We start from the raw sequence: 17,822 nt of genomic DNA, 5'->3' as shown, positions 1-17,822 counted from the left end.
ACCCCTATTGTACCTCTCTTTTTTCTAACAACTATTATAGTATGTGAGATAGGGAGTTGGAGAACATGATCTTTATCTTCCAGTCTTCGTTAGGAACTTTTAAACCCACTGCCCAACTTGACTCAGTGATCTTCAATCTGGGGGTCTTAGTCCATCTAAGGGTATGTGAAGACTTTTGAAGCAGTTTGCTGCCCAAATAGTTTTAAAGGAATAAATCTCCAAATCCTCATTTTGTAAATATGCACTGACACTTCTTGAGCATGTCTGCCATCTCAGTCATCACCGTACATCAGAAAGGCCCACTCTGACCCTCCCAGGTATCACCAGGCTGCATTGATAGATGTGTAAGACAGGGAAAGAATCTGATGGACTGTATTAGATTTAAGGAAGCCTCATTTCTGATTGATTGAGGCCCTTTAAACCCACAAGACTTCCTACCTTTTCCTGTCTTCTATAGATGTCTACTAGGTATGAGGTTTGGCCATCATTGGGGTGTTCAGCCTTCAGAGTCACCAAAGTGCACTGGGTTAGTGACACTGATTCTTTCAATGTAACTGGAAAGTTTTCTAGGTTTAGCAAATTTTTCCAGGAAAAAGTATAAAATCCATGGGCAGTGGCTTTTACATTATTTCTTTCTGATTCTGTTGTGCATTATTGAATAAGGTAGCTAAAACTAATTTCACCAAATATGCCAGAGTATGCCTGAAAAATCCCATGGACAGAGAAGCCTGGTAGGGCTACAATCCATGGGGCCACAAAGAGTTGGATACGACTGAGCAACTTCACTTTCACTTTTCAAGTGAAGTATGCATTCCAATTTTTTTCAACATACAGAATGTTTAACATATTCTATTCATATTAACAATATAAATTTATGATGGGACATTTTAAAGGTTAACTTAAAAATATACAAAACGGCACACAGTTTTTCAAAACTTATTCCAGAGGACACAAACAAAAACTCACTGACTTAACCAAGCAGAGTGTTCTTAGGTCAGACCATTAGACATAATCCAAATTGAAAATAGTGTTTGGACAAACGTCACATAGTCATTTTGGGTGGTCCGAGTACCTGAGCTACCGAGTGACTTGAAAGCTGGAAAAAATGATCTTTTGCTTTCCTCTTAAGCAGTAGGTAATTTGATGATAATGCAAAAATGTATGGCAACCTGCTCTGGCCAGTTTTCCGGTTATACCTTCTCCTGCCCCTGAAGATGCTAGAGAAGCATTTGAACAGAGAATGCAAAGGCAAAAAAGAATATCTAATTAACAAAATGTAAAGCTAAGGAAATGAGAATGCGAACTCAGAGTCATGGTGGCTTTGTGACCTCTTCCTGTCCTGAGTTGCAGGTGGGATTAATCATGTACTTTGTGCGGACCCCCTGCGAGTGGGGGATGGACGCCATTTCGGCCACTCTGACTTTCCTGTGGGAGGTGGTCGGTTATGTGGAAGGCCTGTTCTTCAAGGATCTGAAGCAGACAATGAAGAAGGAGCAGTGTGAGGTGAAGCTCCTGGTGACCGCTTCGATGCCAGGTACTGCCTTTAGATGACATAACTTTTCTAAGAGCATGAATACCCCTTTTATAGACCAAGTGTCTCTTTCATTCATGAGAAAACTTGCCAACCCTGGGATTGAGTGCCTCAAAGAATTTTTGTTGAATGCAATCTGAAGAAACACAATAGACCCTTTAGAGGTCAGCAATTGCCAGATGAAAAGGGGGCCATCAGAACTGAGATCCGCGTGAGTCAGTCCTTGAAGGGTTGCCAAGGTGAAAGATGTGTTTAAGTCTATCGCAGAGGGCCAGCTGAACTGAGAGCCTTTTTGAATGGATTTTTGGCAGTGCAAGGAGAATAATATTGTTTGCATGGCATGGACCCCAGGCTTTTGTGAACTCACTGAGAGATGGCTTTATGAAAAATTGCAAAGGGGAAAAGCAGGAAGGAGAATTACAAAACAACATGCAGTATGATAAAAAGTCTAGATACAGTTCCTTTTCACTTTGGATAGCTTGTCTTTCTTGGAGATAAAATAAATGTCACCAAGCCTTTATCCTTGTGCAATGACTAAGAAAATGTGAGATGATACATGTATTGATATAAAGAGAAAGACAGAATTATACATAAATAAGAACACAGTTTTTATTTAACATGGGCAGCAAAGAGCCCTGTGTTAAAATCAGAGCACTGCCTCTAATTGTCTGTATGATTAATATTAGCTATGACAAGTTACATAATTTTTAAAGCTTTCTTTTCAGGTAAATTGGGGATCTAATTCATATTTCACAATTGTGAGGAATAAATGAGTTTAGGTTTGTAAAATACTTGGCTGTCATGTCTGACACACAGTCAGCATTCAGTAAATGGTAATTGTGTATTTATGTGTCTACAGATTATTCAGCAAAGTGTTCATTTTTATTAAAGAAACTCATATTGTCAGGCATATACTTAAAATCAGCTCATTGAAAATCAAGGTCTATCATAATGTTCACAGAGATTTATAATTGAGGAATGAAGTAGAAATATTGTCTCACCAGCCAAGTAAAATACAGAAAAAGTAAATTTAAACTACATTTCATGGGACTTTCCTGGTGGTCCAGAGGTTGGGACTTCACCTTCCATTACAGGAGGTGAGGCTTTGATCTCTGGCCAGAGAACTAAGATCCCACATGCCTCGCAGCCAGAAAACTGAAACGTAAAACTCAAGCAGTGTTGGAACAAATTCAATAAAGACTTTAAAAATGGTCCACATTGAAAAGTCTTTAAAAAAATAAATCATAAGCTGTGTTTTAGGTACTTGTTTAGCTTTTGCTAGTCTCTCTGTTTGTATTTTCTCAGCTATTGTTTAAAATTTAGGAATGTATTATTTGTTGCAGTGTTTAAAGCTTGAATTCTGCCTCTTCCAGTAAATAAATGTCTTTGACTAAGTCACTTATACATTCTTATTTATAAAAATAAGTTCTCTGTTTCTTCATTTGTAATATGAAAATAATAACACCTGTGTCATAGGGTTGTTGTGAGATTTAAATATGGTTATACATAAAACCAGTTAAAAGTATTAGGAGCTCCATAAATGGTAGCTATCATTATTAAATAATAAGGAAACATATTTAAAGCAGACATCGACTATAAACAAAGGAGTGCAGATAGTAGAATGCACAGCTCACATTAAAACCTCACTAACAGAATCCTCAGCTCACATTAAACCCTCACTAATAGTCATCATAATAACAAGAAAAACATCAGCTTAATAATATTTCAATATTTCATGCTTTGTATTCAAACATCTTTATAGTAGAAGTCAGTTTATTATGATTTTTACCTACTGTAGGTACCAAAACCTTGGTAGTTCATGGACAGAATGAGTGTGACATTCCAACCCAGTTGCCAGTCCATGAAGACACTCAGTTCGAAGCCCTGTTAAAGGTAGGGATGACTTTCAACAGAAGTGATTTTTTTTAAATGCACAATGGCTATGTCACTTCGCTGATCATCCAGTTTAGAATTAAATGGCATTTTTTCTACCTTCAAATAAATATGTGCATTTATTTACATCTTCTAGAATCTGCCCCACTTTTGCATGCTTCTATTTCCTTGCATATTTTCCCCACTTTCACTGACATTTTAGCTCTGCACTGAAGTAGCCAAAGGCTCCCTCTCAGCTACAGAGCTCATAACACTTGTCTTCAGATGCCGAGAATCCTACTTTAGAGCATCCTGGTATGGCTTGTGATTGTTCTGGAGCTGCCCTGGGCTTGTACACCAAGAACGCTGGGACGAACTCTAGTGATCAGGTGACTCACACAGAGACACTTATTTTGGCACTGAGTTGACTGATACACAGTCTTGACTTGCCACTGACAGGAATGATTGGAGAAGCAGGAGATATATATATGTCTTAGAATACATTAGGTGAATCAAGAAAGTATTTTTAATGGTTATGGCAATTATGTACCTCCAGGGAAATGCAATCCATAGCTACTCATGCCTGCAAGGTTTTAAAGGAAAAGTAATAAGTATACTAGTACAATGATTCCTCTTTTATCTGGAGTCCTAACTTTAGTCCCAGACATAAGTAGAAAAGACCTCTGAGAAAACCAGCTCGCCAAACTTATGTATCTGATTTCAGTAGAAAAGGTTGTTAGGTCTTCTCTAAGTCTCACCCATTCATCCTCAGAGAATCTCTCAAACCCAGGGAAACAAACTTCAACATCCATTTTCCCTAGGCAGTGAGTTCAAACCCAGGCTCCACCACAACCAGTGTTACCGAAATAAATCAAATGACAGGCTCTCTCTAGCCTCAGTTTCTTTTTCAGCAGTGCTCAACATTAGTGCAAGTCATATAGGTTTTCTCCCTGGGGTGGGAAGATCCCCTGGAGGAGGGCATGACAACCCACCCCAGTATTCTTGCCTGGAGAATCCCATGGACAGAGGAGCCTGGTGGGCTACAGTCCATAGGGTTGCAAAGAGTCAGACACGACTGAAGCAACTTAGTATACCTACATGTATGCACGCATGCATGCACACACACACACACACACACACACACACACACAGAGGTTCTCTACATGGGAAGCCTTGAATGTAGAATATAGTAGATAGGTGCTCAATCATTGCAGTTCATAATACTCTTAATGCTGCTACTAAACATGCTTTCTTCCTGATACTGAGGCCAGTAGATGCCACTGTGTCTCCACAGTTCATCAAGGCTGTACTGTAACTGTACCTCGTTTAGCACTGTGAGGGCAGAGCAGATAGTTTGTGTGACAGTGTCTTTTTTAAATTGAGGTGTGTATGTTAGTAGCTCAGTCATGTCCAATTCTTTGTGACCCCATAGACTCTAGCCCACCAGGCTTCTCTGTCCATGTGAATGTCCAGGCCAGAATATAGGTGTGGGTTGCCAGTTGCTTCTCCAAAATTAAGGTATAGTTGATGTATAATATTATATAAACTTCAGGTGTACAGCCTAGTGATTCACAATTTTTAAAGGTCACATTCCATTTATAATTATTGTAAAATACATTCTGTGTTGCACACTATGTCCTCACAGCTTATTTATCATATATTAATACATATAGCTTGCACCCCTTAACCCCTACCTCTATCTTGCAAGATCTTACACAGTCTTTATGTTATCATTTCTTTAGATGGCTATGTGCCTATATATATTCATATATATGTGTGTATAATATATATACACATATATGCACACATATAATATATACAATGTAATATATAAATACATATATATATATATATTCCTTATAAGAAATTACCTTGTTTTTATGGCATTTTTGTCTTTCATCTTACTGTTTGGCTCATAATATGATCTCAGTAAATGTTTTTTTAAGATTTGTTGTTGTTGTTCTAGGAGTGTCTGGAGTTTTTTAATATCCCAGAATCACAGTCAACACATTACTTTCTCATGGATAAACGGTGGAACCTTATCCACTACAATAAGGTGAGACTGTACAGCGATGACGCTCGTGAAGAGTTGTGTCCGAAGCCCGTTATGCCTTTCCTGAGGGCAGCTTCCCTCAGGGGTGTGCCACTGTTTCATGGTGGGGAGTGCGGCTCTTGGATCACACTGTCTTACTGGCAACATAGGTTTGGACTGGCCGCTTGGCCTTCATACCCTCCAGTTTGCTTGCCTGTAAAGTGAAGGTGATGACGGGGTCTACTTGAGGGCTGTTGTAATAATTGAAGAAGATAAGTCAAGTAAGGTATTTTGTCACTCATGATTATTGCATCTAAGTGAAAGTTAAGTTCCCATATTGTAAGGACATATATTTATTTGGAATGGTAACATTGTTCTTGTTTCACTATATTAAGCATGATCATGGAAACATGATCTAATGAGCAAAAGGAAGCCTCAAGACCAGTGACAGCACTTTACAGTGATTTTCTTCTTCTTCCAGAATGTGCTTCAGTAAATTGCCTCTGGCTCCCTTGCTCCTGACGGGGCACTTGGGATTGGGAAAGTGTACTTGGGGAGTTTGAAGCTTTCCTGAGGAGGGGCTTCACCCCTGGGATTTTGTAGAATTTGGCTGGGGGGTGAAGTAGTAAGAATGTAAACCATTAGAAAATACGTAACGTATGTTTGTCTGCCCTTTGGGGCATGAGAAAATGAGAGTCAGAGTTTGGTCATTTGAACTCTGTTTTTGTCTTTGTGTAACCCCACCACAGACCTACGTGCGGGATATTTACCCGTTCAGGAGATCCGTGTCTCCACAGCTGAACCTTGTACACATGCATCCAGAGAAAGGACAGGAGCTCATTCAGAAACAGGTGCCTGACCACCACAGTTTTCTGCTATTATTGTGCCGTGTTACTGGGATAGACGATCTGTAAATGGTTGCTGGCCCTGAGATCCTGTGATTCTGTTATGATCTCTAAAGAGAGAAGGATGGGTTCTTGATCAATAGACAGTTCCCCCCAAATGGTGTAATTTTTAAGTTTTGCAAATTGGATCATAATGTAAAGGTATTAAATACTCACTTGGAGTAGTACTTTGATGAATCACTGGGTATAAATAATAGAAATTTTCTGTTTTATTTACCTACTAGTTTCTAAGTATGGATTTTCATTCCAGATTGGGAATACATATAATGTACCTATAAGAAGGTTGTCTCAGAAATTTCTGCTAGCTGGAAAAAAATAAAAGGGATCAATGGATAATGCATGCCTGTATGCTAGGTGGCTTCAGTCATGTCCGACTCTTTGCGACCCCATGGACTATAGCCCGCCTGGCTCCTCTGTCCATGGGATTCTCTAGGCAAGAATATTGGAATGGGTTGCCATGCCCTCCTCTCAATGGATAGTAGCATACCTGAAAATGGCACTGAACCAAGGTTCAGAGATCTGGACTCAGTCCTAGCTCTGCCTCTGACCAGTGATCTGACCTTTGGTATGCTGCTAACTTCTCTTAAACTAGGAGGAGAACGAATCAATCTGCTGTACTTAGATTGAAGAGCAGAATAACATTCATACATCTCATCACAAATCAAACTGAACTTAAGAAAATTCACTGTTTTTCATGTGAAATATAGCTGTAGTCCACAGTTCTGATGATGCAATTTTAATGTGGTCTATGTGTTACATTCATTTATTTTTAATAAAATATCAAAACAAAGGGCTTCCTTCATAGCTCAGTTGGTAAAGAATCTGCCTGCAATGCAGGAGACCTGGGTTCACTTCCTGGGTCGGGAAGATCCTCTGGAGAAGGAAATGGCAACCCACTCCACTATTCTTGCCTGGAGAATCCCATGGACAGAGGAGCCTGGCAGGCTACAATCCATGGGATCCTGAGAGTCGGACATGACATAGTGACTAAACCACCACCACCACATGTTACATTCATTTATTTTTAATAAAATGTCAAAACAAAAAGCTTTTATCTCCTCAATTTTTCTGTACATAGCAAGATTGCCAATTTGGCAGCAAAGTATTCAGAGATGTCTTCATGAGATGGCATAGAATTCAACTAGTTAAGTAATTTAAAACATAGTTAATATTAACTACCTAAATTGCATTGAAAATAAAGAAAACAGTGAATGTGTTACAAAGTGTGAGGTGTTGGGAGAAAAGAACTTAAATATTTAATTTCTAAAGCAATCCCCCCCAAACTATACCAGCCTCTGATTTTGGCAGCAAAATAATGAAAGCCATAATCAATAACAGCTCTTCATGAGCGAGTTGTTTTAAAAAACAATGTTTAAGAACATGTTTTAAAAGAAGAGCATAGGGGCTTCCCTGGCTCCTCCATGGTTAACATTTCACCTTCCAACGCAGGGGGTGTGGGCTTGATCCACAGTTGGGGAGCTAAAATCCCACATGCCTCACAGCCAAAAAAACCCGCATAAAACAGAAGCAATACTATAACACATTCAATAAGACTTTAAAAATGGTCCACACACACAGAAAAAAATCTTTAGTGAAAAGAGCGTAAAATAAGACTCTTAATCTATGTAAACTCCAGCTTGTGATCTTAAGACTTCGAAGTTCCTCAGGGAGATAATAACATGCAGACTGTGGTTCTGGGTCTGGTCAAGCTGCTGATCATCCTCCTAATCACATCCCCCTTGCCCTCTGACCAGGAACAGAAAAGGCACTTGGAAAAGGAACATGAGCCCCACGTTCATGCCATCTAAACTCGGGGCTAAAGAGCCACCAATCTAGGCCCCATTAGCTTTTGTCCCAAAAGAGGTTTTTCCTGGATCCCATTCCAGTCTTTAAGAGGCAAACCCAGAACTGACAGGAAACAGCTTAAGGCCTCAGTGGAAATGAGGGAAGCAAGTGGAATTGGCTGGCTCCTGTTGGAGAAGGCCTTCCATCTTATGACATCCACACAAATGGGCTCTACTTAACACTGAGCTGTTCTCGACAATACTTGCCTTGTGCCCCTTCTCCAGCCTGGCATGAGAAACACTTCCTTCTGTAGAGCAGACAGATGCAGAAGTGAGAGCCAATTAAGTATTGTTTGCTCTTTCTGCATGGTAAGGAAAAGAAAATGCTTTCTCCTTCCTTTCACTCCCCCCACCCCTTAATATGTACTTAGCCTGTTTGCCATTAAAGATTTTACTTTGATTTCTTCAGTCGTGGTGATTTCGGGGTTGCCCAGTTCTGCTTTTCACCTGCTTCTGCCCTGGCCTGCTGCTAGGTGTTCACTCGGAAGCTGGAGGAAGTGGGGCGGGTTTTGTTTCTCATCTCCCTCACCCAGAAGATCCCCACAGCCCACAAGCAGTCCCACGTCTCCATGCTCCAGGAAGACCTCCTCCGACTGCCCTCATTCCCTCGAAGTGCTATTGATGCGGAGTTTTCACTCTTCAGTGATCCTCAAGGTATCAAGAAAGAAGGCTTTCCTCTCTTGGGCATCTTCTCATGGCCTAGTGTTGTCCTCAGCTGCAGAGCGTCTCCATCTTAATCAGTAGACAGTTCTCTAAATTAGTGGCTCTCAGTCTTGAACGGGCATCAGAATCACCTGGAGGACTGGAGGACTTGATAAAACACAGATTGCTGCATCCCACCCTCCAGTCCGCAGTTTCTGATTCAGTAGCTCTGGAATGGGGCTTGGGAACTTGTATTTCTAACAAGTTCCAAGTCCCACGGCAAGGTTGATGCTACTATTCCAAGGACCAAACTCTGAGACCACTGCTCTGAGCTAATCGTAAGCAATTGAAGTAGTAGGGTGTTGTTGGGGGAGTACTTGACTAAGTGAAGGACAAGTATTTCTGTGAAGTTCAAGAGGAGGCAAAATGAATATACATTGAGAGAAATCAGAGCAGTAGTTGCCTTTTGCGGGGGTAGGCGCGGGGGGGTGGGGAGAATGGATTTCCCAGAAAGGGATTTGAAGGAATTTTCTCAGATGATAAAAATGATTCATATATTGATTGGAATGTTGGTTACAAGTGGGTATTTTTGTCAAAATTCATTGAATTCTACATTTAGCCATCTGTGTGTTTTACTCTATGTAAATTACCTGAATTGAAAGAGAAAAATGGAGAGAGAAAGGGAGAGAGAGACAGAGAAATAGAAAAGGATCCCTTTTGAAACCACATTCAGTTATTCATTTGGGCCAATTTACTTAAATCAGCATCTTTGTGCTCTGCATCTTCATCCAGATGCTCAGAGTGATGGTACACGAGCTCTAGTCCAACCAGGAGTTAAAAGACCAAGGACTAGTCCCAGCCCTGCCATTTTCTTTCTGAAATAACTTATTTTTTCTCAAAGCCACAGCTTAGGCAACAGCAACACACCACACTTGCCGGCCCTGTCTTGCCCACAGAGATGAATCAAAAGGGTGACAGAAAAGCCCTGGGAAGACTCGAAAGTGTTACAGAAATGCCAGCAACACTGTGGGTGTCAGCAGTAGGCCTTCCCATCCCCGAGTTGGCGACAGCAGGGCCCTCTGGTTGGACTGCCCTCCACGCTGACATGGGGGTTGGCGTGGGGCTAAACCTGCCTCTGTGTCTTCATGTCTCACAGCTGGAAAGGAACTCTTTGGCCTCGACACTCTTCAGAAAAGCTTGTGGATCCAGCTCCTGGAGGAGATGTTCCTGGGCATGCCTAGTGAGTTCCCCTGGGGAGATGAAATCATGCTTTTCCTCAACGTCTTTAATGGGGCTCTGATCCTGCACCCAGAAGACAGTGCCCTGCTCAGGCAGTATGCGGCCACCGTCATCAACAGCGCTGTGCACTTCAATCACCTCTTCTCCCTCAGCGGCTACCAGTGGATTCTGCCCACCATGCTGCAGGTACGTGGGCCTCCTCCCCTGCCTCTCTAGAAGGTCAACAAGATCTATGCTGAGACTTTAGCCAATTGAATTATCTGTTTTTGTGACCTCAGAAGGCACCAAATGAAACCCCCACAAAGATTTACCAAAGGTCACAGTATTCCATTCTATCCTGAGTTCTCCCAGATCTGAGCCACGGTCCCCCATTTCTTCTGGGCCAGTGGTTCTCGAAGTGTCATCTCTGGACCAGCAGCATCAGTGTCACTTGGGAATTTGTTCAAAACGCACATTCTTGGGCCCCATCCCAGACCTACTTCACCAGAAACTCTGGAGTCATGGCCCAGGAATCTGTGTTTTCACAAAACCTCTGTATGGTTCTGATGCCCTCAGAAGTTTGAGAATCATTATTCAAATGTGAGGCAAGTGTTCAATTGCTGTTTCTCCCAAGAGATTTTGCAACCTCTCTCTGAAAAGAGGTTTTCAAAATTGCCATTAAATTTGGTATAATGAGGTGGTTGGAGGAGATGAATGTAGTAGGAACAGTTTTCACTTAATCATGTTTAATGTGTATGTGGCCACATTGAGGAGTACTGAATAAAGTTCAGAAAGGGCCTGGGGGCTTATCCTAGTTGTCTATTTTTATGGAAATTTTAATAAATCATGGAAGAAGTAATACATGCTTATGTACAGTGGAGTTTGCTCAACATACAGGGGCAAGAAATTGACTTTTAATATCATCAGGGCTCTCTGTCCTCTTTTTAAATAGTTGGAATGTTATCTATTATCTGTTATTATAGTTTCTTAAATAATTATCAAAAACAATAAATGTTCATTATAAAATTCAAAATAAGAAAGTTTAGATAAGAAAATAAAGATCATCTATAATCCTCCTTCCTAGATAATTATTGTTTGCACATCTTGAAAATCCTGGTGCTCTCTCTCTTACGTTTTTTAAAACAGAAGTTGGATCATACCATATGTTCAAGTTTTTGCCTACCTTTTCTTTTAATGTGACACTAAGAATGTTGTGGGCATTCTCCCTGTAGCTACATTTAGCACTACATAGCATCTCTTAAAAAATAGTTGCATAGTACTCTGTTGTATGCATACAAATAATTCACTTAATCCCAATTGATGAATGATTTGAGTTGTTTCAAATTTTCAGCTATTTTAATGCCTTAATGCCTTGCAGCAGGCATTCCTGTGTATACATCTTTGGTATTTGTTTAATTGTTTTCTTATGACAAATTACTAGTCATAAACTTTCTGGGGAAAAAGTATATTTATATTTTTTTGCATTATTATGTATATTTCTAGATTTCTTTCAAAAAGGTATATACCACTTTACACTCCCCTCTATCAATGTATGAAATCAGTCATTTCCCTCCGTGCTTCCCATGGCTATGAGCTTGTAAAGCAAACACAGCTTTAGTAAGCTGTTGGGGCGTTTTCTGAATACGTGGTATTTTCCCGCAGGTGTACTCTGACTATGAAAGCAACCCTCAGTTGCGCCAAGCCATCGAGTTTGCCTGCCACCAGTTCTACATCCTACACCGCAAGCCCTTTGTGCTCCAACTCTTTGCAAGCGTGGCCCCCCTGCTGGAGTTTCCTGTGAGTAAACTCTGTGGAAATAAAAAAGGACCAACCCAATGAGAAAAACCCAGTTTGTTTATTCAGAACTCACTAGAGCAGTGGATTCCTGGGCTGTTTATTACAGGTTGTGGACCAGAGTTCTGTTTTTATGGATGGCCTGGTCATTGTCCATTTCTGTCATCAGGCTCTCTCAGCTCTCTTTCTTCAACCTATGGAATGCAAATACCCCAAATCATTTCTCTTTCAATAAGAAATTTGTCTTTCTTCAGCATTTCTCTTCAAGCCTCATTTCAGCCCCTAGGATGTAAATAGACCAATTCTCTAGTTTTTTTAAATGAATAAAAGAATGGAAAATAGAAAATGATAAAAGGAAAAGTTTCTCAAACTTATGGTTTCCTGGGGGGAAGGGATGGTTATGGAGCTTCGGATGGATGTGTACACATTTCTACATTAAAAATGGATAATCAACAAGGTCCTACTGTATAGCACAAGGAACTCTGCTCAATGTTATGTTGCAGCCTGGATGGGAGGGAACCTTGGGGGGAGAATGGATACATGAATATGTATAGCTGAGTCGCTTGTGCTATCCACCTAAAACTATCACAGCTTTGCTAATCAGCTATATTCCAATATAAAAATTTAAAAAAAAAAAAGGAAGAGTTCCTGATTCTCATTTCTATCACTGTTCAGCACTTACCCCATTTTATTTTCATTTTTATGCAGAATATTTTTACCATGTCACATATAATACATGTATTTGTTTCACTAATATGTATCTCTGCCACACCCCACAGTAGAATTTGAGCTCCATTAAAGTGAGCTCTTGATCTGATTTTTGTTTGCCTTTGCTTGATTTTAGTTGTTGTTTTGTTTGTATGGTTTTTTGCTTTTGTTTCTGTTTTGCTATAACCTCAGTGCACAGAATGAGGCCTGACACACAGTAGGAATTTAATGAGAATTTGTTGTTTTTAATGAATGAATCAAAGCCATTTTACAGAGATGGCAAGTATCTACCCTGGAGATATTTCAATAGATTATCAAATACGAACCACAAAACTCCCAGGGTTTTCAAAATAAGCTTCTGTTTCTCAAACATATTTGATTCCATTATGGAAATTTGGAGGGAAATGCTGAGTCCTACTATCAAAGACCGGAGGAAACACAGGCATAAACTGTTCTGGCAGTTCACATTTCTGTATTTTCAAGAGTTTCCACAAAGATCTCTTTTGTACTGGATTAGCTTTTCCTCTTGATGCTTTTGAACTGTGTTGTTGGAGAAGACTCTTGAGAGTCCCTTGGACTGCAAGGACGTCCAACCAGTCCATCCTAAAAGAAATCAACCCTGAATATTCATTGGAAGGACTGATGCTGAAGCTGAAAGTCTAATACTTTGGCCACCTGATTCGAAGAACTGACTTATTTGAAAAGACTCTGATGCTGGGAAAGATTGAAGGCAGGAGGAGAAGGGTACAACAGAGGATGAGATGGTTGGATGGCATCACCAGCTCAATGGACATGAGTTTGAGTAAACTCCAGGAGGTGGTGAATGACAGGGAGGCCTGGCGTGCTGCAGTCTATGGGTCACAAAGAGTCAGACATGACTGAGTGACTGAACAACAAGCATTTAATAGATCCTTTAAAATCAGGCATTCCATTCCAAAATCATACAGTAGCATGGTTGATGCAGAATTATGTAAACTGAATACCACCCGGATAATTGTCATCAGTGGCAGTGTTTATGAAACTTGAATTCCTGATCAAACCATATTTAGTACTGAGGTAGGAGTTAATAAACTAAAATAGCGTTTCTTTAAATTGAAGTATAGCTGATTTATGATGTTGTGTTAATTTCTGCTGTACGGCAGAGTGATTCAGTTTCACGTAAATACGCATCCTTTCTATGTTCTTTCCCATTATGGTTTATCACAGGATATTGCTTATCAGTGGACAGTTAAGTTGTCTCCTTGTTTTGGCTGCTGTGAATAGTGATGCTATGAACATATGGGTGCATGTGTCTTTTTGAATTAGAGTTTTCTCTGGATATATGCCCAAGACTGGGTTTGCTGGGTCATATAGTAGTCCTGTTTTTAGTTTTCTAAGAAACTTCCCTACTATCTTCCATGGTGGCTACCCCAACTTACATTCCCACCAATAATGTATAAGGGTTCCCTTTTCTCCACACCCTCTGCAGCATTTGTTATTTGTAGACTTCTCAGTGATGGCCCATGACTCTTCTTTACGCAGGATGCTGCCAATACTGGATCCAGCAAAGGTGTGTCAGCCCAGTGCCTGTTTGACTTGCTGCAGTCCCTGGAGGGAGAGACTACTGACATCCTGGACATCTTAGAGCTGGTCAAAGCTGAGAAACCTCTTAAGTCATTGGGTAAAAGCAAACTTTGCCTTGATATTCTATTTCTCTTTGTCATATTTTTAGTGACTTTATACTGAATATTTTGAACTAAGTCAAAACAGCAACATAAGTGGGGCTTACTATAAGTTAAATGAATACATTTTCCTATCCCCTGTTTCTTAAATTTCTTGTAATTCTTAAAGTGTTAAGGATTTTCTACCATGAAAACTGGGAGAAATACCAACAACCTCAGATATGCAGATGGCATATGGCAGAAAATTAAGAACTAAAGAGCCTCCTGATGAAGGTGAACAAGGATAGTGCAAAAGCTGGCTTGAAACTCAACATTAAAAAAACCTAAGAACGTGGCATCCAGTCCCATCACTTCATGGCAAATAGAAGGGGAAAAAGTGAAAACAGTGACAGATTTTATCTTCTTGGGCTCCAGAATCACTGCGGATGGTGATTGCAGCCATGAAATTAAAAGACGCATGCTCCTTGGAAGGAAAGCTATGACAAATCTAGACAGTATATTAAAAAGCACAGACATTACTTTGCCAACAAAGGTCCGTATAGTCAAAGCTATGATTTTTCCAGTAGTCATGTATGAATGTGAGAGTTGGACCATAAAGAAGGCTGAGCACCAAAGAATTGATGCTTTTGAACTGTGGTGTTGGAGAAAACTCTTGAGAGTCCCTTGGACTGCAAGGAGATCCAACCAGTCCATCCTAAAGGACATCAGTCCTCAATATTCATTGGAAGGACTGATGCTGAAGCTGAAACTCCAATACTTTGGCCACCTGATGCAAAGAGCTGACTCATTTGAAGAGACCCTGAAGCTGGGAAAGATTGAGGGCAGGAGGAGAAGGGGGATAACAGAGGATGAAATGGTTGGATGGCATTACCAACTCGATGGACATGAGTTTGAGCAAGCTCCCGGAGTTGGTGATGGACAGGGAAGCCTGCTATTCTATTAGAGGAGAGTTTTTTAATTACCAAAAAAACCACTTTTATTTGTCATATGATTATTCAAAAATAGAATAAAATTTTTAGTCCCTTAAGATGAGGAAATTGAGTGTTCACAGTGTATAAATAAAGTCTAATAAAGAAATACCTACAGAATATCACTAGAGAGAAAATGTTGGGAGTGATAAGCTCCTCTTTATCCCTGACAGAATCCACTCTGATTGTGTGCCTTGACCTTCTGTCCCTTTAGATTTCTGCTATGGAAACGAAGACCTGACCTTCTCTATAAGTGAAGCCATTAAGCTCTGTGTTACAGTGGTGGCATATGCTCCTGAATCATTCAGAAGGTAACTGCAGGCTTTTACTCTGTGCCTTGTAATAAGTAAATATGGCAAGGGAAATAAAGCTGAGTGAATACAAAGGTTATGTTTGTTAACATTAGCCTGTAACATTCTGGCAAGTCCATTTGCAAAACTAAATGTAGGAAACTTGTCATAGCAGTTACGAAAAATACAGTAAATCTTTATCAATTTGAAATCCCCTAATTTAGAATTTATGCAGCAGCTTAGATGTTTAGGAAATATTATCCTCATGTGTAATTGAAATTTGATTTGCTATTAATTTCTCAATAGACATTTAATATATTTAAGAAAACTCCTTTCGGGGAAAAAGAAGAACGTCTGTCACACAAAGAGAAGGAAGATAAATCATTTTCCAAGAGCAGGGAGCCTAGAGGCCTCACATGGAGAGTGTTGTTCCAATTCTAGGATGTTGCCTCTGATTTATATATATACCTATATATATATATGTTTGTGTGTATAAATGATATGTGAAGTGAAAATCAGTCTCATCTCTCTATTAAAATAGGTCTTTTAAAGGCAGAGATAATAATTCAAATGAATTATGGATATTTCCCTTTTATTATACATGCTTAAAAATAATTAAGTTGCATTTTTTCAAAATGTTCCGTTATTCTGACTTAACCAACTCTTTGGCCTTTCCTCCTCCTCCTCCTCAATTATGTAACATTAGGAAACCTCTTCCTTTTAATTCTCAATGAGATAGTCAATAATTTTTATTTGATATGTAGAATTTTTCAGCGTCTGATAAAGTACTCTTTAGCTTGTATAGAGTGGTGTGCTGGTGGACATTTAGTGACTAGATCTCTGTAGCTTTGCCATTTTGCCAATATGTAGTCATTGCTAAACACAAAATACCAGAATGACATCACTGAACATGGTGTTGGAAAGAAAGGCATACAGTAGGCTTTCCTTTCTTTATTTTTGGCCCTACCCTGTGGCATGTGGGATCTTGGTTCCCTGACCAGGGATCAAACCCTTGCCCTTTGGCAGGGCTGGACTGCCAGGGAAGTCCCAGTAGACTTTCTTGACTGGTTATTTAGCCTTTCCAACACATCACTGGCCACATGTATTTCAAATGATATCTTTTACTCTGTGACTTATAATTTTACTTCCCTAAGTTTGTCTTTTGATTAACAGAGCTCTTCATTTTAATATAGTCCAACGTATCACCTTTTCCCTAATTTTTAGTTCTTCTGTGTCCTCTTATGAAATCTTGGCTAACCCAAGGTTACAAATGTGACCTCTTATAGGCCAGGTGCTTCATTGTCTTTACGTTTACATTTAGGTTAACAAGTCACCTGGAATTAATTTTGGTATGGTGTAAAGTAAGGGTCAAAGTTTTTTTTCTGTAGAGATATCTAATAGGCAACAGACCCAGCACCATTTATAGAAAAGACTAGACTTTCTCCATCATATTGCAGTGCCATTTTTGTTAAACATCAAGTATCTGCAGATTTGTTTTGTATTACTTATTCTATTTCATGTATCTATTTGTCTATCCTTGAACCAATGTTATACTGATCTTACAACAAGCTCAATCATAAGCCTGACATCTGGTAATATGTCTTTTTATAGTTGTGAAATTTCCATCTTTAACTATAGGAATGCTATTTGCCTTAAAGTCTGTTTTGTCTAACATTATAGTTACATCAACATTCTTTTGGTGTTTGCTTTTATTGTCATCTTCAACATTTCTGTATACTTATATTTAACATGTCTCTTAATAGCAAAATATAGCTGAACTTTAAATGATTCATTCTAGTAAGTAGCCATTTTTCAGACCTGCATCACAATGACTGTTTCAGATCTGATTCTTGCTGTAAAAATGCTTAAGCTTTAGGATTAGGAAGTCAGCCTCCTAAAGAAGAGTTTAATCTTGTCTCAAATTTGTTCCAGCTAGAAAATCACTTTTGGCAAATTACTAAATGAAAGTTTTGTTGATGGTTTTCTGAGGTTCATTTCTCTACATCGACTGAATAACTCCACCTATTACCATTCTATTGGGTTGGCCAAAAAGGAAGAGTTTATAGACAAGCCCAAACAAACTTTTTGACCAATTCAATATTATGCTGTCAACCAATTGTATATATGTTAACTCTTATATCCCTTGGACTGTAGCCCACCAGGCTCCTCTGTCCATGGAATCATCCAGGCAAAATACTGGAGTGGGTTGCCGTTTCCTACTCCAGGGGATCTTCCCAACCCAGGGATTGAACCTATGTCTCTTATGTCTCCTGCATTGGCAGCCGGATTCTTTACCACTAGCACCACCTGGGAAACCCACTGGGTGCTTGATTAATTCATTAATTAGTGTTAGTCAA

General features: G+C 39.7%; 1 protein-coding gene across 15 annotated transcripts in view; it reads left to right on the top strand.

Annotated features, from left to right (window-relative positions):
* Positions 1 to 17,822, top strand: part of UNC80 (unc-80 homolog, NALCN channel complex subunit) — a 222,378-nt gene that overhangs the window by 158,728 nt on the left and 45,828 nt on the right. For all 15 annotated transcript variants that reach the window (XM_043445612.1, XM_043445611.1, XM_043445610.1 and 12 more), the window contains 9 exons: positions 1,351 to 1,534; positions 3,330 to 3,424; positions 5,370 to 5,459; positions 6,185 to 6,286; positions 8,658 to 8,838; positions 9,983 to 10,251; positions 11,707 to 11,841; positions 14,068 to 14,206; positions 15,390 to 15,486. In XM_043445612.1, the coding sequence (XP_043301547.1) occupies positions 1,351 to 1,534; positions 3,330 to 3,424; positions 5,370 to 5,459; positions 6,185 to 6,286; positions 8,658 to 8,838; positions 9,983 to 10,251; positions 11,707 to 11,841; positions 14,068 to 14,206; positions 15,390 to 15,486 (1,292 nt within the window). The remainder of the gene's footprint in view (positions 1 to 1,350; positions 1,535 to 3,329; positions 3,425 to 5,369; positions 5,460 to 6,184; positions 6,287 to 8,657; positions 8,839 to 9,982; positions 10,252 to 11,706; positions 11,842 to 14,067; positions 14,207 to 15,389; positions 15,487 to 17,822) is intronic.

This window comes from Cervus canadensis, chromosome 24, assembly GCF_019320065.1.
Source record: "Cervus canadensis isolate Bull #8, Minnesota chromosome 24, ASM1932006v1, whole genome shotgun sequence".
Taxonomy (NCBI): Eukaryota; Metazoa; Chordata; class Mammalia; order Artiodactyla; family Cervidae; genus Cervus; species Cervus canadensis.
This window is presented reverse-complemented; position numbering and strand designations above follow the sequence as displayed.